The sequence below is a fragment of the Larus michahellis genome, chromosome 6 (genome assembly GCF_964199755.1).
Source record: "Larus michahellis chromosome 6, bLarMic1.1, whole genome shotgun sequence".
NCBI classification, from domain to species: Eukaryota; Metazoa; Chordata; class Aves; order Charadriiformes; family Laridae; genus Larus; species Larus michahellis.
The window spans coordinates 36,184,077-36,204,580 of NC_133901.1; the positions used below are offsets into that span (position 1 = coordinate 36,184,077).

Here is a 20,504-nt window from a genome sequence, read left to right on the forward strand (position 1 = left end):
AAGGGGCTTCTTTAGGGAGATGACTGATAACTCAAATTTAGGTTGGTATAAAAAAACCCCACGCGTAACAGGAAAACATTTAATCAGGCATTTGGCACATCACCTTATCAGCAATTCAAGGGGGAACCCATATGGCCGCAGGGATGTCCCCCACCATCCCGGCCCTGGACCGGGGCAGCAGATGTTCCCCATCACTGTCCGGGCAGGATGGATGCAGCCGAGCATCCAGCTCCCCCAGTTTTACCCAAACTTCACACCATGCACATCCCAGCTCTGCTTCGTCCCCAAGCGCTTGGCAAAACACAAAGCAGGAGATTTCCCGGCTGGGGAGCTGGCAGAGCCATCCCTTCGTGCGGGATCCCTGCTGCTTGCTTTTTATTAAGGAAAAGAAAAAAAAAAAAAAGGGATTTGCTGCCTTGCTGTGGGTTTGGGACAGAAAGAGGGATGCAGCAAGAGGGACGCAGCAGGGACGGACCTAAGCCCAACCACTCTGGCAGGCAGTCGCCCCTCGGGAGAGCTCGCCCGGGCACCCTGAGACCCCCTCAGGCTTTGGGGACAGGCTCCTCTGGTGACAGCAGCAGGTCGAAGGGGACGAGGGGCCGGACGAGGAGCCGCGCCTCGGGGCCGACGGGGTTGGCCCGCAGGTTGAGGCTGCGCAGCGATGCCATGGTGGCCAGCTTCTCCACTGGCACCTCTGCAAAAAGAGAGCACCCAGGTGAGCGTCCATCCTGGCATCGGCTGCAAACACCCACTCCCCCCCCGCCTCCCCAGGCTTTTATTGAACCAGGAACATCATCAAATAGTATTAAAATATGCGACTATTCAAGTGTCTTGGCAAGGTGTAAACACCGTGATATTAAAGGTGGACACTGCCCTCCAGTTCTCCCAGTCCTAAAAAAAACCCTGCTGGGGTGCTAAGCTGGTATTCGAAGACTTATTCCCCTGTTTTATTCCCAGTGTTGCAATGCCCAGGAGCCCTCACCAGGCTAACGGGAGAGCACGTGCTCTTTGCCCTTGTTGGACGGGATGCAAAATGGCTCTCGGCCACCACCAGGCACCCTCCTATTTTGCAATTTCCATGAATTTGGATGTTTTCCTTTACATTTACGTTTCCTTTTTACATTAAAAAAAAAAAAAGGTGCAGGTCTCATGGATGGTCCCAACATGAATCCACTGAGAACAGAGGAATGAGACCAATACAAAAACCTAACCATTAAGATCAATAAAAGATTTAGCTTTTTGTTACAAATCACAGTATTTTGGGCTTGAAAAGCCTACTGGCCTCAGTTTACCAAGAACGGTTTCGTTTTAATGTGGCCATCAAAATGACAAGAGCCTTTTACACCCCCAGCTCTGATTTCTTCTGCCAATACCTGGAGCCGAACTGCGGGGCTTTGATTATAGCTGGGTGGGCGATTATGCGATTTTTAAACCACGAAACTTATTTTGGTCTGGAAAAAAGTCTCAAACACCTTATTGGCTTTTTTGGTTTTTTTCCTCTCTCCTCCAGAGGCCGGTACTATTTTCTGTAATACACGTATTTCTTAGCAGCGCATCTCTCTCATCAGGCTGAGCTTCACATGAATTTTTTTTACCCCTCCTCTTTACACTGGATTTATTCACCGCTGCTCCCCTGTATCATTTTGCATTTTCTTTTTCCCCCTTGATGTGCAAAAATTGATTTTTTTTGGGTAGACCTTCCTGCTTAATGATCTTCTAAGGCTATACAAAAGGATAAACCCCAATTATTTAAATTTAGAGAGTTAAGGGAAGTATTTTGGAGAGCGAGCCTTGCCCTGGGTGGAAACAGCTCAGCTCTGTGGCGTAATTCAAGGTAAGGAGCGGTGACTCATCTCCGGCGTGAAGCGACAGGCAGGGCACGCAGGGCAACCTATAGGTATACTGCTGTGCCATGGGAGCCACAAACTCCTCTATGAGCAGCCCAAAGCACCACTTGCCGGCTCCCCAGCGCATTAAGCACTCGTGTTTCAGCCTGAATTATTCATGCTGGCTTTGCCAGTTAAGTGAAAAAAAGGGGGGAAAAAAAAAAAGTCTTTTTCATAATTACAGCAAACGGTAATTTTCTCAGATCGGAATATGATAATACGTGAGTGAAAAACCCAGCTCCTTGAGATGAAAGGGCTGCTGAGGCATCGGGAGGCGTCTGAGGAGGTGGGTATGAAAGGGCTGCCAAGGCATCCGAGGAGACGGGTAATGAACACTAACAGCCCTGAAGATCTCACAGCCACGTACGGCTGCAAATTGAAGGGGGAAGGACCCTCTGCTCAGCCCAGCAGAGCCGCTTCCCGGACACATTTTGACATTACCTGCATCCTTTCGTGGCCACCACCTCCTGCCAGCCTCCTCCAAACCTGCTGAAAACCTGGAAACCTGCTTGCTGGCTCCTCTAACAAAGATGCATTTTCCATGCCATTATCCCAAATTAAGAGTGGCTCTCTGATGCTCAAGAAGAGAAAACTAGCCACAGTTGCCCCCAGCAGCGACCTGCCCAGCCTTGGTAGTGGTCTCCAGCATCTCCCTCTCTGTCTCAACATCTTCTGCCTTAAACCATTAATCAAGGAATAAAGGAGAATAAAGGAAAGATAAACTGAAGCTTCAGGCATCCAAAACCCCCACGGACTTGGAAGCTGAAAATGCTAATTTGGTACCAGTCTAATTAGCAGGGAAAGAGTTAAAAGCACCGACATTAATATAGATTTCCATCTTGACTAACCTGATCTCCTTCTATGACAAGGTGGAGGAGGGAAAGGCTGTGGATGATGTCTGCCTGGACTTCATTAAAGCCTTTGACACCGTTTCCCACAGTGTTCTGCTGGAGAAACTGGCTGCTCCTGGTTTGGATGGGCATGTGCTTTGCTGGGTGAAAAACTGGCTGGAGGGCCTGTCCCAGAGAGTGGTGGTGAGAGGAGTTAAATCCAGGTGGTGGCCGGTCACCAGTGGTGTTCCCCAGAGATCAGTATTGGGGCCGGTTCTCTTTAATACCTTCATCAACAACCTGGACGAGGGGATTGAGTGCGCCCTCAGTAATTTTACAGAGGACACCAAGCTGGGTGGGAGCGTTGATCTGCTGGAGGGTAGGAAGGCTCTACAGAGGGACGTGGGCAGGCTGGATCGATGGGCCGAGGCCAATGGTATGAGGTTCAACAAGGCCAAGTGCCAGGTCCTGCCATTGGGTCACAACAACCCCACGAACGCTCCAGGCTGGGGGCAGAGCGGCTGGAGAGGTGCCTGGTGGAAAAGGACCTGGGGGTGTTGGGTGACAGCATCTGAATATGAGCCAGCAGTGTGCCCAGGTGGACAAGAAGGCCTGTATCGGCAATAATGTGTCCAGCAGGACTGGGGCAGTGATAGCCCCCCCCTGTACTCAGCACTGGTGAGGCCCCACCTCGAGGGCTGTGTCCAGTTTTGGGCCCCTCACCACAAAAAAGACGCTGAGGGGCTGGAGCGTGTCCAGAGAAGGGCAACGGAGCTGGTGAGGGGTCTGGAGCACAAGTCCTGTGAGGAGCGGCTGAGGGAGCTGGGGGTGTTCAGCCTGGAGAAAAGGAGGCTGAGGGGAGACCTTCTCGCTCCCTACAACTCCCTGAAAGGAGGGGGTAGCCAGGGGTGGTCAGTTCCTTCTTCCAAGGAACAGACCATAGGACGAGAGGAAACAGCCTCAAGTTGCACCAGGGGAGGTTTAGGATGGATATTAGGAAAAATTTCTTCCCCAAAAGGGTTGTCAAGCCTTGGAACAAGGCTGCCCAGGGAAGTGGTGGAGTCACCATCCCTGGAGGGATTTAAAAGCTGGGCAGACATGGTGCTGAGGGACATGGGTTAGTGGTAACCTTGCAGTGCTGGGTTAATGGTTGGACCTGATGATCTTAAAGGTCCCTTCCAACCTGAATGGTTCTGTGATTCTATACATAATTACACACCAGGGTTTAGAGCTTGTTGAGATGAAAAGGGCAGTTGACAGCACTAAACATCTCCTTTCAGAGCCCACAGACTCCAAGCAGGCATTAATTAATCTCCTTTTACTCCTTCTTCCCTTTAGCTGGAAAAGGCTACCTACCCTCTCAAGCTGCAGTTCAACATGTCTTAGCAGGTGACTCAGCCTTTCAGCAAGTGCATTTAAACTGGTCTGTAGCCCTGCTATCAGCTCCACTGAGAGGGCAGAGGAGGACAGGTAGGACCAAGAATGACACATAGCTACAAGAGCCCTAAGCCCTAAACCCCAAACTATTTGTACTATTTGTCACCTTTGTGCTGATGGAGAAAGCCCTTTGCCACTTTCCTATCCATGGTCTGTAGAACATCCTCCCCTTGCCTTTTATCTTCTCATCTTTTATCTGGAATGGGTTCCTCAACTCGTTATTGGACTAAGCAGGGCAACCTGGGTCCCAAATTATAAAAGGCAGCAAGATACACTTCCTTCCCCTACTGAGCTAGCTGGAGGTAGGTGGGTGCTGCTGGAGAATACTATTAGGCTGAGCTTTCAGATGCCTCAATAGCTTCTCCAAGAACACACTAGTGGCTCCTCATGAGACCCTGCTGCTGCTACAACTTGGTCTTCAGGGGGGTGAGTTGTATGTTCAGGCTGAGGGAGTTGGGGGGGTTCAGCCTAGAGAAGAGAAGGCTCTGGGGAGACCTTAGAGCCCCGTCCCATCCCTAAAGGGGCTCCAGGAAAGCTGGGGAGGGACTCTGGATCAGGGAGGGGAGCCATAGGACGAGGGGGGATGGTTTTACACTGGAAGAGGGGAAATTGAGATGAGATCTGAGGCAGAAATTCTTGGCTGTGAGGGTGGTGAGCCCCTGGCCCAGGGGGCCCAGAGAAGCTGTAGCTGCCCTATCCCTGGAGGGGTTCAAGGCCAGGTTGGATGGGGCTTGGAGCAGCCTGGTCTGGTGGGAGGTGTCCCTGCCCAGGGCAGGGGGTGGCACTGGGTGGGCTTTGAGTTCCCTTCCAACCTAAACCATTCTATGATGTGCAGGCTGGTGGTGGTGGGGGGAAATGCCATCTCCTGGGGTGAAATGAGTGTCCTGCTGCCATACTCTGGAGTGCAAAGGGTTCAAATCCTACTTGACTGTTAATGAAAATCAAAATTTGTGCTGATTAAATTCAAGCTGATGGGGTCTCCTTGGCTGTCCTTCCACTGTTGTGCCAGGCTAGTGTGGGAGGAAAAAGTCTCTATAAATAGAAGCTCCTAAATAACATATAAAACTGCATTAGCATATAGAAATGTGTATATAGATAAAAATGGGAACTCATGTGCAGGTAATTGGCACCAAGGCTCATCTCCCAGTGTGCTGTGCTCATGCAGGGCAGGGAGTTCGGTCCTCGTGTGAGCTCCGGCTGGAGGGCAAGCCAGGAGATCCCACCATGGTCCCAGAAGGTCTCCCTGGGGCTGAGATGCTTTGCCTTGGGTGGGAAGGGGTTGAGCTGCTGCGGCTCTGGGGATGCTCCATTCCCTGTGATGATATTGCTCGAAGGAGCCCAGGAGGTATTGGGGAAGGTACCTAGGAGCCATGCAGTTCCTCAAACTTTTGTTTCCTTGGAAAAAAACGGGCTGCAACACCCCTGGCTTTCTAATTTCTACCTCTTCCCTTTCTAGAAAAATGCCTAAAATAGGCTAATCTTTCCTCTTTCTGCAGCCAGAGAACATCGTGCTCATCACTAAGATATGTCCTTAAAACATTTTAGCTTGAAATTATTAATTTGTATGGTGGTGTTATTTTTCCTGAGTCTGATAACAGCAGCTGAGGGGAGCCTGGTGGGATGTGACCAAGCCTGCCAGCTGGGTTTTCCAGCTGCCCTCTCCCCCAGGATTAACCCAGCTGGGCACAACCCTTCATGTAGCCTGTCCTCCCTGTGTTTAAGCCAGGAATAACACAACAAAAAGCTGTATTCCTACCCCGCTGCAACCTGCTTGCACAAAATGAGTGGGGAAATAGGAAGTCTGGAGACCTCGGCTCCTCCATTGAGTCCTATTGGAGCTCAAATAGTGATGGAAGGAATTAAAAATGAGACTGCTTGCTCTCTGGGAGGTGGGAGAGGAAAAAAAAAAAAGGGGTGAAGAAAACCTGTGTCTCTTGCTGGCTCTGGCAGAGAGTGAGGAAGCAGCATTTAGTGTCTTGCATTTCTACAGGGAGCAGCTGATGCTGTTAATAAAACTCGTGTTGTGGGGAGGAGCTTTCCCAGCTGCAGCTGAAGCCATCCCAGATAAAACAGCAAAATTGAGTGGACTTGATATTAGCCTCTCTGGGGTTCTGCGTGGGCCGGGGGATATTTCAGCCTCAGCTCTTTGAAAGCTCGCTCCTGAATAAATCCTCTCTTATCTACGTGCTGCCCCTTTTGCCTGGCTCTCAGGGACTCCAAAGGCTTCAGCTTTGCGCATCAAAGACTTTCCTCCCACGGCGGGGTTGGGGGACGAGCGGCTCTTACGGTTCCTTTCCTTTCATTTATTTTTCAGGAGGTTTTGTAGTGTTACAGCTCCTGTTTGCTCTGGGAAATGTTCAGGTGGGCTTGTGCCCTTACTTTGCCTGGCAGCAAACATCCCAGCATCCTTGGAGCCAGGTGGGAGTAGAGTGGCTGGGTCCTGTGAGTGGATCTATTTTTTTTTTTGTTAAATCTGGTGATTTTGAGTTGCAGCTGCCTTTGAGAGCCGTATCCCAGTGTGGTGAATAGGGCAGCTTGAATGGAGCTTGATTTCCCCCTATGCCTGCAACAGCTTCGCCCCAGGAGGCAACACAAGCATTAGCAAAAGCAAGCGGCTAATGAGGCTGTGTCTATTTAGTGTCTCCCCTGTGCCTGTGTGCCCTTCCCCCTACCAAATTCTTGCTCCGTTGGCTGGATCACCAAGCCACCCTCCGCTTCAGCAAGGCTTTTGACACTGTCTCCCATACCAGCCCCATAGGTAGGCTTAGGCAGCATGGGTTAGCCGAGTGGGCAGGGAGGTGGATGGGGAACTGGCTGAACGGCAGAGCTCAGAGGGTCATCAGCAGCACAGAGTCCAGTTGGAGGCCTGTGGCTAGTGGTGTTCCCCAGGGGTCAGCACTGGGTCTGGTCTTGGCCAATATGATTCATCAGTGGCCTGGGTGAGGGGACAGAGGGCACCCTCAGGACATTTGCGGATGAGACAAAGCTGGGAGGGGTGGCTGACACACCAGAAGGCTGTGCCACCGTACAGAGAGACCTGGAGAGCTGGGTGGAGAGGAGCCTAGTGACGTTCAACAAGGGCATGTGTAGGGTGCTGCACCTGGGGAGGAATAACCCCCTGCACCAGTACAGGTTGGGGGTGACCTGCTGGAGAGCAGCTCGGTGGAAAGAGATCTGGGAGTCCTGGTGGATGCCCATGAGCCAGCAATGTGCCCTTGTAGCCAAGAAGGCCAATGGCATCCTGGGGGGTGTTAAAGAGAGCGCGGCCAGCAGGTGGAGGGAGGTCATCCTCCCCCTCTGCTCTGCCCTGGGGAGGCCACAGCTGGAGTGCTGTGTCCAGTTCTGGGCTCCCCAGTTCCAGAAGGGCAGGGAGCTGCTGGAGAGAGTCCAGTGGAGGCTACAAAGATGCTCAGGGGACTGGAGCATCTCTGCGCTGAGAAAAGGCTGGGAGCCCTGGGGCTGTTCAGCCTGGAGAAGAGCAGGCTGAGAGGGGATCTCACCGATGCTCAGTAACAGCTAAAGGGCGGGTGGCAGGAGGATGGGGACAGGCTCTTCTCAGTGGTGCCCGGTGACAGGACAAGGGGCAACGGGCACAAACTGGAACATGGGAAATTCCATCTCAACATGAGGAAAAACTTTCCTTTGAGGGTGGCAGAGCCCTGGCACAGGCTGCCCAGAGAGGTGGTGGAGCCTCTGGAGACATTCCAAACCCACCTGGACGTGTTCCCATGCCACCTGCTCTGGGTGACCCTGCTCTGGCAGGGGGTTGGGTGGGATGATCTCTAGAGGTCCCTTCCAACCCTGACTATTCTGTGATCCCTTGGCCTGGCTGCATCTGCAGGGGATGGTGGACCATGAGCAGAGCTTCAAGCCAGCATCCCTCCCTGCCCAGGGATGTGGGTTGGCATCACCGCTGGGAACTGCAGGTGCCCTGGCGTGATGCTCATCCTCCCCTCCAGTGGGAAAAGGTCCTTCTCACCTGTGATCTCATTCTCTTCCAGGTTGATGGTCTCCAGGGCTGCAATGGTGGTCAGGGGCTCGGGGAAACGCCGAAACCTGTTGCGGGAGAGGTCGATGGCCTGGAGGTGCAGCAGGGAGGTGACCTCCTCGGGCAGGCGGTGTAGGTAGTTGCCTGCCAGGTTGAGCTCTGCGGTTGGGGAAGGAGAGGACAGCGGTGGTGGGATGGTGGGGGGAAAAGATGGGGAGGGAAAAAAAAGAAAACTAATGTACAGCTTAATTTACAACCTCTCTCCCCCATGGGCTGCCAGTTCCAGCAATGGCATTCCAACTCTAAAAATTAGATTGTTTTGTTTTGTTTTTTGCTCATCTTCATGGTTTCCTGTTGTACCTTTGCCTGCTGTGAGCATCGCTTTTAGGAGCAGCGTGTTTCTTAGCTTCCTCGGGCTTTCCTAATTAAACCCCTGTAGCATTTTGCAAGCAGCGGCTGTGGAAATGAGCAATATTTCCTTGTGAAGTCGGAGCATGGCTTAAGGCTAGTTTTCTACCTTGGTGTGCCTGAACCCCTTCTGAGGTATAAACAGTGGTGGAAGAAATGTATTTATATGCAAGAAATACATATTCTATAGAGTTTAACCCTCTGGGATGCTTTTTTAGCCCCTGGAAAAGAGCTCCTGTGGGGCCAGGAGCAGCACTCCTGCATGAAAGCCCATTAGCCATGGGAACAGGAACGCAAGCCCCGCTGTCCCAGCACCCTTCTCTGGTGACACAGGGCTTTCTGCTCTATAAATACCCATGCAAGCCACCCTGCCCCTGCTAATACCTGGTATTTATAGGTCCTGCCTTATTCAGGCTGGTGCAAGGCTGTCCCCAGCCCTGGGCCATCTCTGCCCTGCTGAGACCTGGCATGTTCATCACCAGAGTGATTTGTTCACTGGTGGAGCAAAGCCCTTGCTGGGAAACAAGATTCCCCCCCCACCTTGGGGGTCACTGTGCTATCTGGAAATCAATTTTCATTTTCCTTTGCTCAAGGTGTTTCTTTTCTCCAGCTTAGGGGAGTTTTCACAGGTGATGCTCCAGCACAACCTGGGAAGCCTCCCTGGACACCCACCATGGCGGCACCCGTGCAGTACTTCGTATGAGCAAAATATTTGCTTTTAAAAGCTGCCAGAGCCCTTGGTGCTGCTGCAGGCAGGCAGCCCCCAGCATTCAAAGCCAGGGCTCTGGGTGCTTGCGTGACCGTGTTTTTTGGGCTCTGCAGGGACTGTTCCCACCTCCTGCAGCGAGTGGAGTGAGCAGCTATGGCTGATGACTCCCCGTGAGGGCTAATTAGCCAGCAGCAAGCCAGCATGCTGTCCACAGCCTGAAATGCCCCATCTCTGCCATGCCCTGTTGTGCCCAGGCCGATGTTCCCCTCCTTTTTCATCCCCAGCCCCATCCCTGGAGGGAGCCGGAGGATGAGGAGCGACCTCCCACCAGCCTGGCCACCACCAGCAGTGGCAGGGCATGAGTTTGGGACAAGCAAAACCAGTGCCTTCTACCCACGAGGGCTGGGAAGGGTAAAGAAAAATGGATTTTTAGGGGGGCTGAACTAGTGTTTTGAAGGGGGTGTGAGCGCAGAGGAGCAAAAAAAGGTGGTGGGGAAACCCTCTGGTGCTGCTGTGCCTCCTCCTGCAGCAGCCTGGGGGCTCTTTGCTGGGTCAGGGTGCGGGTGGGGATGGTTTGGAAGTGGGTGTTGTGAAGCAATGGGGCTGTCCCTTACCTCTCAGCTGGCTGAAGGTGGTGACAAAGCGGCTGGTGAGGGACTTGAGCTCGTTGTTTGCCAGTGAGATGCGGTGGATGCCCTCCGTGACGCTCCTCATGGCTTTGTAGATGCCGATGGGGAAGGCGATCAGCTTGCAGTTGGCCAGATCTGCCCCCGGAGAGACCCAGGCACTTACAATGCACCCTGGTTGGGAGGGAGCGATGCTTGCCAACTTGTCTTCCACCCCTTCACACTCGGTTTGCCTGTCTGGGTGATGCCACCTGTGGATGCTGTAATGTCCCCTGCCCTACTCCTCTCCGCAAGCCCCAAGAGTCTGCTCCCATCAGCAAAGCTAAGGCTGTTCCGCGCGGGTTAGTTACGTTCAACCCGAAATTGCATTGCAAATACTTCCAGGCTGCAATGCCCTTCTGGAGACCCTCAGCCAGCCTGGCCATGACAAATAACTTCACAACTTCAGTAATTCCCCTCCCCTGTGTCTTTACCTCCCTGGGGGTGGCCGAACAGCGCAGGGATGCCTACCCCACCGCTGACTGGGATGGGGATGGAGTGGGGCTTTCCCTGGGCTTCCTCCTGGCTGGATTTCCAGCTTTGGAATCCTCAGCCCAGGAAGGACATGGAGGTGTTGGAGTGGGGCCAGAGGAGGCCCCGGAGATGCCGGGAGGGCTGGAGCCCCTCTGCTGTGAGGACAGGCTGAGAGAGCTGGGGGGTTCAGCCTGGAGAAGAGAAGGCTCTGGGGAGACCTCAGAGCCCCTTCCCATCCCTAAAGGGGCTCCAGGAAAGCTGGGGAGGGACTCTGGATCAGGGAGGGGAGCCATAGGATGAGGGGGAACTGGTTTAAACTGGAAGAGGGGAGATTGAGATGAGATCTGAGGCAGAAATTCTTTGCTGTGAGGGTGGTGAGCCCCTGGCCCAGGTTGCCCAGAGAAACTGTGGCTGCCCCATCCCTGGAGGGGTTCAAGGCCAGGTTGGACGGGGCTTGGAGCAGCCTGGTCTGGTGGGAGGTGTCCCTGCCCAGGGCAGGGGGTGGCACTGGGTGGGCTTTGAGGTCCCTTCTAACCCAAACCATTCTGTGGTTCTCATGGCGATGGGTGCTTGACCCCATGGCAAGCAGCGGGGAAGGGAAAAGGATTTGGCTGCGCTTTTCACCTGCCAGCATTTTTGTTCTGAATTGTTTCCGTTTTCCATCCCAGGGATGTGCCAGGGGATGGAAACCCTGTATCCCGGTCCCGTGATGCTCAGCCTGGGCTCTGCTGCCCGCCCCCTCCCCAAAGCCATGTTGGGGGCTGCAGGAGCTCGGTCCTCCCCTGCTTCTCCTCTCGCTCAGGGGGATGTCAAGAGACTGAGCCACAAAGCTGAGACTCGGTGTTTGCTGGTTTGTACCCCAGGGCACCCAGTGTGACTAAAAATGAGCGCCTTTCATCTCTCCCTTTTGATGAACTGCGTGCGGCTCTTGGATATTAGCTAGAAACAGGGAAATTGCAGAAAAACATAAATCCGACGAGGCGACGCAGGGAGAGGTCTGGCTCCCGCTGTCACTCGTGAGGAAGGGCTTTATCCCTGGAGCAAGTCTCGGGGGATTATGTGTCATGACTGGGATCCCACTTAAGCTTTGGAGGGGGCTGAGAGCCCTTTGGAAGAGCCTTTCCCTTCCCCAGGGATGTGGGATCCTCGGGGGCAGCACCCGGAGGTGGGGCCGGCAGCTTTTTTTAGACCATGGCAGCAAAAAATAGAGCCCTGCTCCCAGCTACCCGATCCTTCTCTGGGCCCCAAGCGTGAGCTGAGCCGGAGTGCCGGGCTTACCCAGGGAATCCGTTTTGTTCTCCACCGTCTCATTCACCTTCCTGGCCACCCGGGCCACCGCCTCGCCCATCCGCTTCTGCATGCGGGCACCTGGTCCCGCTGGGGACACGCTTCGGCCGGGGGGATCCACGGCTGGAGGGAGAAACCAGCCGCTCCGACCTCTCGGGAGAGGGCTGCTAAAAATAACCTTTGGGATCGGCCTTCCCAGGGGAGGGAGGGAGGCTGTGCTGGGGCTGGTATGGCCCTCACAGGGTGAGATTCCCAGCTTTCCAGGATGGTTCATTTGGGATATGGGGATCCCCTCCGGGGCTGTCATATCCCTTTCCTGGTGATCTGGGGCTGGTGTAGTCCTTGGGGTGCGGGATTGCCAACTTTTTGTGTTGGCACATTTGGGATACAGGGATGTAGTCCCTTTCCTGGTTTGCAATATGGGGCTGCATCCCCTTTCCTGGTTTGTGATACAGGGATGCATCCCCTTTCCCAGTGATCTGGGGCTGGTGTAGCCCTTGGGGTGTGTGAGTCCCAACTTTTTGGGTTGGTACATTTTGGATATGGGCCTGCATTCCCTTTCCTGGTCTGGGATATGAGGATGCACCTCCTTTCCTGATGATCTGGGTCTGGTGTAGGTCTTGGGGTGCGGGATTGCCAACTTCTCCTTTTGGTACATTTGTGATACAGGGATGCAACCCCTTTCCTGGTTTGGGACATGAGGATGCATCCCCTTTCCCAGTGATCTGGGGCTGGTGTAGCCTTTGGGGTGCAGGATTGCCAACTTTTGGGGTTGGTACATTTGGGATACAGGACTGCACCTCCTTTCCTGGTTTGGGTTATGGGGATGCACCCCCTTTTCTGGTTTGGGATATGGGGATGCATTCCTTTCCCCAGTGATTTGGGGCTGGTGTCGCCCTCGGGTAACAGGATTCCCAACTTTTTGGACTGGGACTTTTGGAATATGGGGATGCATCCCCTTTCTTGCTTTGGGATATGGGGATGCATATGCATTCCTGGCTTGGAATACAGGGATGCGTCCCCTTTCCTGGTTTGGGGTATGGGGCTGCACCCCGTTTCCTGGTATGGGATATGGGGCTGGTGTTAGCCCTTGGGGTGCAGGATTGCCAACTTTTGGGGTTGGTACGTTTGGGATGTGGGGCTGAACCCTCTTTCCTGGTTTGGGATGTGGGGATGCATCCCCTTTCCCAGTGATCTGTGGCTGGCATTGTCCTTGGGGCGCAGGATTCCCAACTCTTTGTGTTGGTACTTCTGATGTAGCTCTTGGGGTGTGGGGTTCCCAACTTTTGGGGCTGGTACATTTGGGATACGGGGCTGCACCCCCTGTCCTGGTTTGGGATACGGGGACGCGTCCCCTTTCCCGGTGACTTTGATCAGCTCGTTCCCTTTCCTGCTGACTTTGATCAGCTCTGCTCAGCCAAAATGTTTTTGGCAGAAGGAGCCCAGGACGGGAGGACCCGCTTAGCACGGGAATTCTCAGGGGAAACCCCCCCTTACCACCCCACCCCCCCCAAAAAAAGCCCACCCCACCCCCCCCCAAAAAAAGCCCACCCCACCCCCCCCCAAAAAAGCCCACCCCACCCCCCCCCAAAAAAAGCACTCTTCCCACGCCGGGAGTCGAACCCGGGCCGCCTGGGTGAAAACCAGGAATCCTCACCGCTAGACCACGTGGGAGGACACAAGAAGCCTTCGCCCGCCCCCGCGCCTGCCCCCTACCGGCGGCGGGCGGAGCCGGGCGGCGGCGGGACGGGACGGGCCGGGAAGCGGCGGGGGGGGACGGCCCCGGAGGGGGGTGACACGACGGGGCGGGGGGCGGTGCCGCCCGCTCCGCGCCGCCTCCGCGGGGACAATAGCGCGGGGCCATGTCGTCCGCCGGCGGCCGCCAGCCCAGCCAGAGCCGGGCCATCCCCACCCGCACGGTGGCCCTCAGCGACGCGGCCCAGCTCCCCCCGGACTACTGCACCACCCCCGGCGGCACCCTCTTCTCCACCACCCCGGGAGGTAAGCGCCGGGGGCGGGCGCACACACACCGGGGCCTGCCGCCTCTCCCAACGCCGCCTATCGCCCCTATATCGCGCCTCTATGTCGTGTGTATCGGCGCTTAAAGCAAGCCGCCACTCTTTTACCGGGGGTGGCAACCGGCCCCGGTGGGACGTGGCCACCGGGGGGGGCGGGGGCGGGGGGGGCCTCGACTCCCCCGCGGGGTGTCGGCGGCGAGGTGGGACGTGGCCACCGGGGGGCTCGACGGCGAGTTGGGACGTGGCCGCCGGGGGGCTCGACGCCCCCGCGGGGTGTCGGCGACGAAGGGTGGGTTGGGGGGGCAAGGGGGGGCAGAATGGGGGGCTCTGCCCCGTCCCGCTTTGACCCCCACCCTCCGGGGCTGGAGCATCTCCCCCGTGGTGCTGGGGGGAGAGGGGCGCGTGGGACATTTTGGAGCGCCGGCATCCCCGGGATGCCTCCCCACCCCTGCCATGAGTTCGCCGGGCCTCATGGCAAGCTCCACGGGGCAGCTGGTAGCCAGGTGCCAGCCGGGGGTGTTTATCCAGCGCCGAATTATCGCCCGTCGTGCCCAGATAAGAGCGGGCGGAGCGGCGGCGTGTGTGTCCCCCCCACGCTTATCCTTGAGGTCCTTGGCCAGGGCGCCTGTCCTGCTGGGAGACTCTTGCTGCTGCCGGGCCGGATTCCCCCCCGGCCCCCTGCTATCCTTATCCTCTTATCCCATTTCTTCCAGGCACCCGCATCATCTACGACCGCAAGTTCCTGCTGGACCGCCGCAACTCCCCCATGGCCCAGACCCCGCCTTGTCACCTCCCCGATATTCCCGGCGTCACCAGCCCCGGCTCGGCCGGCGGCGGCGAGGAGCCCAAAGCGGATGCCAACAGCCTGAACCACCAGGAGGGGAAGCCATCCATGGGTAAGGGACCCCCGGGTTGGGGTGGCATTTGGGGTGACACCCCTCCCCCCCCCCAGAACACACCTTAATGCTTGTCCCCTTGCCTCTCGCCAGGGGACGACGCTCAGTTCGAGATGGATATCTGAGCGGGTACCACGGAGCGGCAGCAACTCCCCAGACCTGCGCACACCCCGTTTGGCTTAGCAGGATCCGTCTCGGCGAGGGGGAGGTGGCAGCGGTCCCCGCCGGCGTTCCCCCCCACCCCCCGCTTGCCTTTACCCCCCTTCCTCCTTTCCAGGGAGCGCGGCTCTGGCTTCTCCCCCTTTGTGGGTGACCGGTCCCAGCAGGCGCTGCATGGAGCATCCCTTCCAGATCCCTTCCTCTGCCCGCCATCAGCCTGATCTCCTCCGGGCTGCTTTTTAAACCATCCCTTTGCCTCTTCTGCTGCCTCCCCCCCTCCTAAAAATACCCCAAACCCCTCTCGTTTCCCCAAACCTCCCATTGCCAGTTCGGAGCTGCGTCACCCCCCTCCTTTGCCCCTTCTCCCAGAAAATTCGGGCAGCCTCTCGGGAGGAGGGGGAAAGCGTCCCTTCTAAAACTGGGCACCGGCTTGCACCCCGGGGAGGGGTTTTTTTCCTTTTTTCGGTTCCCTCGGGACCTGTTGGCATTCAGTGGGGGACAACGTTCCCTTTGGTGCTCCAGGTGTGTGCATCCCTCTCCTACCCAGATTTCTTCCGTCTCGGCCCTTTGACTGGGGGCCGCGTCCTCGAAGCGACGCAGCATAGGTTACAAAAAAAAAAAACAACCCCTGCTTTTACTTTTTTTGGTACTGAAAAGGGGCACTTTACCGGCAACACTTCTTTTTCCGGGCTGGGAACGAGCGCCTCCGGGAAAGTGCTTTCCAGTGCTTTTATTTTTTTAATATCCTCTCACCTTTAAAATGTGAATAATACAGGAGCGAAACCCTTCGGCGCCGTTGGATGTCCTGGGGCGCCGCGGGGAGGGGGATGCGGGGTGGGATGCCGCAGAGATGCGGTGCTGTGGCCGGCAGCATCCCGGCGGCATCCCAGCAGCATCCCAGCTGCGCTCCGGTTGCGGGGTGCCGGCATCGGTGCTGTCCTCCCCTGGAATTTCATGCTGGGTCTTCCCCTGGACGAGTCGTGCTGCCATAAAGAGTTTCCGTGGTAAAACCGGCGGTGGCTTTGCGGCTTGGCACGTGGTGACCATCCTGCCCATGCCCAGCATCTTGAAACCTGTTCCCCCCCCCCCCAACCCCCCTGGAGACGGGATTTATTTTTTCCCCTCTCCTGGTGCAGCTCTCGCCTCGTAGAGCAGTGTTTTCGGTGAGCGGGTCTGTGGCAGGGGGGGACATGCCACGGCAGTGCTGTGTTTTACCCCTGCCCTCTCCCCGAGCCCGCCAGCCCCCCTATTTGTTTTTTGTTTTGTTTTTTTTTTGTTTTTTTAATTGCCTGCCCTTAACTGGGAGCCGTTCGGCAGCTTTGTGACCTTCTCAAGTGCCATTTTATCAGCCCCCCCCCGAGTGCCTGCTCCAGCCGTCCGTCCGTCCGTCTGTCTGTCCATCCATCCATCCATCCATCTGTCCTCCCCCCCTTGCCGGGGTCCCCCCCCCATCCCGGTACCCATCTCGGGGGACCTGTTGCCTGCCGGGGCGGTGGCATGGGGACATATCTGCGCCGCAGGCTTTCTGCACTTTCCATCGGGTAATTTATTTCTCTAGGTGTGTTTGATGCGGCGGCTGGTTGCGAGCTCCCGTCTTCCAGCCGCTTTTCTGGCTGGGGAGGGGGTCTGGTGCTCGTTTTGGGGGGGGGAAAGCAAAAAAAAAAAACAAACCCCAAAAAACCCCCCAAGGGAATGGGATGCCTCTCCCATCCTTTCCCTTGGATGGTGGGATGCAACGTGAACTCGCAGCCGGCCGTCGCAGGCGCACGAGTGAGTGAGTGCGAGTAGAAATATGTAGATGCGTGCGGGTGGGTGGTGGTAAGACACACACAAAGATATATATATTATATATAAATAGATATATTTTCCTTAAAGGAGGGTCTGTTAGGTCCTCGGGTGGAGGGGGCGGAGGGCAAGGGCATCCTTTGTGGAGCAGGGAGGTGGCCACCGCGGATGCAGCCACTCGTTTGCGGAAACCTGCTCTCCAAGCAAAAAAAAAAAATATATATATAAAAAACGCCCCCATATCCGAGGACAACTCAACTTAGGGACAGGAGCCGGAGGGAAACCACTTTTTTTTTTTTTTTTTTCTCCTAAAAGCCCCTTTTTCTCGACCTCCTTTCGTCTCCGTTCGCCATCCCAGCAGTTTTCTCCCAGTTTTCTAGCTGGGTTGGGGGCTGAGGAGCGGGGAGGGGGGGGTCTGGCCTCGCCTGGGCAGCTCCTCTGCCAATCCGGGTTACGGATTTGGGTCTGCGGGTGGGTGGGTTTGTGGTTTTTTTTTTTACTGTCTCTTCAAGCAGGTGTTTGGGAGTGGAAAAGCTCTCGCCAGTGGTTGCTGTTACAGGGAAATCAATAAAGATCTTGGTTCTATTAAATTGAGGCGCTGGAGGTTTCTTCTCACCGTGACTCGGGGTGCAGGGGTGGGATTTTCCCGTCCCTTCAGAGCAAACGCCGCCTGGGCTTCACCCCGCCCCTTGCGGGCCAACCACCTTATTTTTTTTTATTTTTTAATTTTTTAAATTTAGTTTTATTATTATTTTTTTATTTTTTATTTTTTATTTTTATATTTTTAATTTTTAATTTTTTATATTTTTAATTTTTTAATTTGTTTAATTTTTAAAATTTTTTATTTTTATTTTTATTTTTAATTTTATTTATTTATTTAATTTAAAAAATGTTTACCTTTTTACTTTCTATTTTACTCTGCATTTTTTATTTTTCATTTTGTTTATTTTTATTATTTTTATTTTTGTTTTATTTTTTTTTAAATATTCCCTCCCCCCTCCCCCCCCCAAATTCTTTAGGTGAGCTGCTTTCCAAATTTCCAATTTGGAAAAAATAAAAAATTTTTAAAAATTAAAAACAAGAGGGGGGATCCGGGCCCAGGAGAGTAACTCCGGAGCGAGCCCCCATCTCTGGGCGGGCAGAACTCAGCGTTACAAAAAGCAGGGGAGGGTCTGAGCCAGAACCGACAGCCGACGAGGTGGTGGGGGGGAAGGGAAAACTCGATTGCAAAATTTTCATGTGCAGAAAAATGGGGTTTTAACGTAGAAAGGGCTCCCGCCTGTGGAATTGCTGGAAATTGGACGTTCATCCTGCAGAAATGTCTAGAGACGCCTTGGGCATCCAACCGGAGAGGTGCCAAGGGGATGGGACATCGACCCGCACTCCAAATGTCCAAATAACCCCTGGATTTAAGCTTAAATTGCAACCCCCACCCCCCCCAGCAATTTCACACGCTGCCGCTAAATCCATTTTTGCACCAACCTGGGGGTACCTCCCCCCCTTCCCGTCTGTCCTCCCCTTCCAGACGATGCCGAAATCTCATTTACCATCCCGAAATCTCATTTACCTTGCTAAGGCTGCCGTGTAAACTGGGTTTCAGCTGCTGGGGGTGGGACCGGGGGGGGCTGAAAAGCTGTTGCAAAGCCAAAGCCGCCTGGCAAATCGGTGCTGGGGGTACAACCATGGGGGCCCCCCAACGTCCACGAGCATCCCTCAGCCTTGGGCTGCTCCTGGAGGGGCCCAGCCCAGGCTCCTGCATATATATATTTTTATTTTTATTTTTATATTATTTTATTTTATGTTTACTTTATTTTTATTTTATTTTTACTTTATTTTATTTTTATTTATTTTTATATTTATTTTAATATTTATTTATTTATTAAGTTTTTATCAGCCTATTTATTAAGTTTTAATCAGCCTTTTTCGCTCAATGTTGGGTGGGTGTGAGCAGCAAAAGGCAGAGGGGTGTCCCCCCCCGGCCTCCATCCGCCTCCTGAGGGTCCCGCATTTTTGTGGGCGTCTCGGCAAACTGCCGATGCCCCCGGGAAACGCATCGGTCCAGGATGCCGCTCCGCCTGTGGAATACTGCCAGCATTCCCAAACCCACGGGTGATGCCGGGAGGGAGGGGTGTGGAGGGATGCCCAGGTTTTTTTGGGGGGACGATGACGACAACACCACTAGAGCATCCCGGTCCTGCCGTGACCTCCTGTGGACGTGGGCGCATATGGCAGCGGGCGGGAGTCCAGGAAAGGGCTGTCACATCGCACTGTCGCCCGCGTTATTATTTAATTATGATTATTAAATAATTTTTATTCCTACTCTCTTGCTTCGTCGTGCTCCCCTCTGGCCTGATCCCGAGTGAAAAAAAAAGGGATGTAGGAGGAAGGGTAGAAAAGGAAGCGAGGAAACCCTTTTCTTCGGAGAAATTTCTGCTGCCTCCAGTTGCGCCTGCCCATATTCCAGCTCTGCGGGTTCTTCCTCACCTGAAATCACTGTTAAAGGGGGACCTAAAGCCTGTCGGGGCAAAAAAACCCCCCCTTGGAAACAGGCAGCGAGGCTTTCTAAAAATGAAAAGAAAATAAAAATAAGACATTTTTTTCCTTCCGCTATTGAACTGACCAGAGAGCGGCGGATCGTGGCTTTGGCCTTTTTTTTTTTTTTGAAATGGGAAACGTTGGCGGCTTTGGAAGCGCGCGTTGTCCGGAGGAGAGGCGAAAAAGATGCTGATGAGGCATTTTGGGAGCTCCCGTCCTCCCGGCTCGACTCAGCCCGTGCGATGCCAAGCTTGGGGGAGTGACAACTGTTTTCCTCCCAAATTTTGGGGTGTTTTGTAGCGGTTTTATTTTTTTAAATCCCGGCTTACAAAGCCCATGCAGCGAGGTACAAAAACCCTGGGTTTTGGAGCACTCCTTGGGGGAATTCCTTGGTGCCGATTCGGGAGCTAAAAATGGAGCATTAAAAAAAAATATAAAAAATTATAAGATTTTGACCTAGGATTGAAGCTGGATAGTGAGCTGTAAGCGAACCAAGCCAGGGTAGTTCCGTAGGCAGCAGGGGGAATGGAACTTCGGTGGGATTTGTAGCCCTTGGTTCGGGTTTTTAAACCAGAGTAGCTGCCATGGCTCCACTGGGGCCTGCCCTGCGGCATCCGCCTGCAAAATTAGGCAGAATAGAGGGTATTTTGGCCGAGCCGAAGGCCGGGGAGCCTGGCTAATATCTAGGATCCCGATTAACAAACTTTCCAGCCCTGCTTTCCAGCCGTTACCATTTTCGGACAGGCTCCGGGCTCCGTTTACATTCCTGGCCCTCCTTCCCAGCCCCGGTGAGCGCCTTCACGCGTTTTTTCTTCTTTTTGCCTTCGGCCTGTCGGCGTCCTGTAAACATCGGTTTGGCGGTGCTGGCCGGAGCAGCGCGGCGGCGCTGGGTGTGAGCAAGGCTGCAGCGCCGGGGCGTTGCAGGGGGTGGTCTCCGGGGGAGGTGGGGTTGGGGTTCCTCCAAGGTGCAGGGGGGGTTGACCTAAATGAAACAGGGAGGGGAGGGCAAGCAGGAGCTGAAGGAACTGGGTTTTAATGGAGTGGCTGAAATAGCATCTTTCCCACAGCTGGGGACGAGAGAAGACTAAAGTCACCTCGTGGCTTTACTCCGTGGTGTGGTGGAAACCAGCAGAAGATGGGCAGACCTTGAGGCTGGCCCTGCTGGCGCCGGCAGAGCCGTCACAGGAACCCACCAGGGTGCCCACATGTGCAGGAGAGCAGCCAGGTGGGCAGCAGCCTTATTTCTCCAGGGACCCGTCACCTGTGCAGGACAGGAGCTGGCGTACCAGCTCTGATGGCCGTGGTGCTGGTGGCGACGTGGGTGCACCTGGTCACAGAGCCATCGGGAGCCTCTCCTGGTCCTGCCCTGGCTAACATTTCCATGAGACCTCCCAGGTCCTTCCAGCAGGCTCTTGGGGACCGGTGGC

The 20,504-nt window shown here is 54.7% G+C and overlaps 2 protein-coding genes and 1 non-coding gene across 4 annotated transcripts; 1 reads left to right on the forward strand and 2 right to left on the reverse strand.

Annotated features, from left to right (window-relative positions):
* Positions 1 to 65: 65 nt before the first annotated feature.
* On the reverse strand, positions 66 to 11,875 carry LRRC20 (leucine rich repeat containing 20). Of its 2 annotated transcripts, none has more exons than XM_074592265.1 (4): positions 11,676 to 11,875; positions 9,873 to 10,058; positions 8,133 to 8,300; positions 66 to 694 (listed from the first exon to the last, which is right to left on the reverse strand). In XM_074592265.1, exons 1-4 carry the CDS (start codon positions 11,755 to 11,757, stop codon positions 543 to 545), a joined length of 588 nt encoding a protein of 195 aa, XP_074448366.1. In that variant the 5' UTR covers positions 11,758 to 11,875; the 3' UTR covers positions 66 to 542. The 2 variants fall into 2 exon arrangements, with proteins under 2 accessions (XP_074448366.1, XP_074448367.1); XM_074592266.1 differs by having other exon boundaries at positions 9,873 to 10,022; positions 11,676 to 11,847.
* Positions 11,876 to 13,286: 1,411 nt separating this feature from the next.
* On the reverse strand, positions 13,287 to 13,358 carry TRNAE-UUC (transfer RNA glutamic acid (anticodon UUC)). Its single transcript has one exon. It is a non-coding gene; the product is annotated as a tRNA-Glu (tRNA).
* A 152-nt stretch (positions 13,359 to 13,510) lies between these two features.
* EIF4EBP2 (eukaryotic translation initiation factor 4E binding protein 2) lies at positions 13,511 to 15,835 on the forward strand. Its single transcript, XM_074592267.1, has 3 exons — positions 13,511 to 13,685; positions 14,416 to 14,598; positions 14,692 to 15,835. The coding sequence occupies exons 1-3, from the start codon at positions 13,547 to 13,549 to the stop codon at positions 14,721 to 14,723; spliced, it is 354 nt and encodes a 117-aa protein (XP_074448368.1). The 5' UTR covers positions 13,511 to 13,546; the 3' UTR covers positions 14,724 to 15,835.
* The last annotated feature ends 4,669 nt before the right edge of the window (positions 15,836 to 20,504 follow it).

Excerpts from the sequence above, each read along its gene's own strand:
- EIF4EBP2 (XM_074592267.1), top strand. The coding sequence starts at position 13,547 with ATGTCGTCCGCCGGCGGCCGCCAGCCCAGCCAGAGCCGGGCCATCCCC. Across the intron at positions 13,686-14,415 it reads CTTCTCCACCACCCCGGGAG|GCACCCGCATCATCTACGAC; the intron begins GTAAGCGCCGGG and ends CATTTCTTCCAG. Across the intron at positions 14,599-14,691 it reads GGAGGGGAAGCCATCCATGG|GGGACGACGCTCAGTTCGAG; the intron begins GTAAGGGACCCC and ends GCCTCTCGCCAG.
- LRRC20 (XM_074592265.1), bottom strand. The coding sequence starts at position 11,757 with ATGCAGAAGCGGATGGGCGAGGCGGTGGCCCGGGTGGCCAGGAAGGTG. Across the intron at positions 10,059-11,675 it reads GAACAAAACGGATTCCCTGG|GGTGCATTGTAAGTGCCTGG; the intron begins GTAAGCCCGGCA and ends CCTCCCAACCAG. Across the intron at positions 8,301-9,872 it reads CACCTTCAGCCAGCTGAGAG|AGCTCAACCTGGCAGGCAAC; the intron begins GTAAGGGACAGC and ends CCCCAACCGCAG.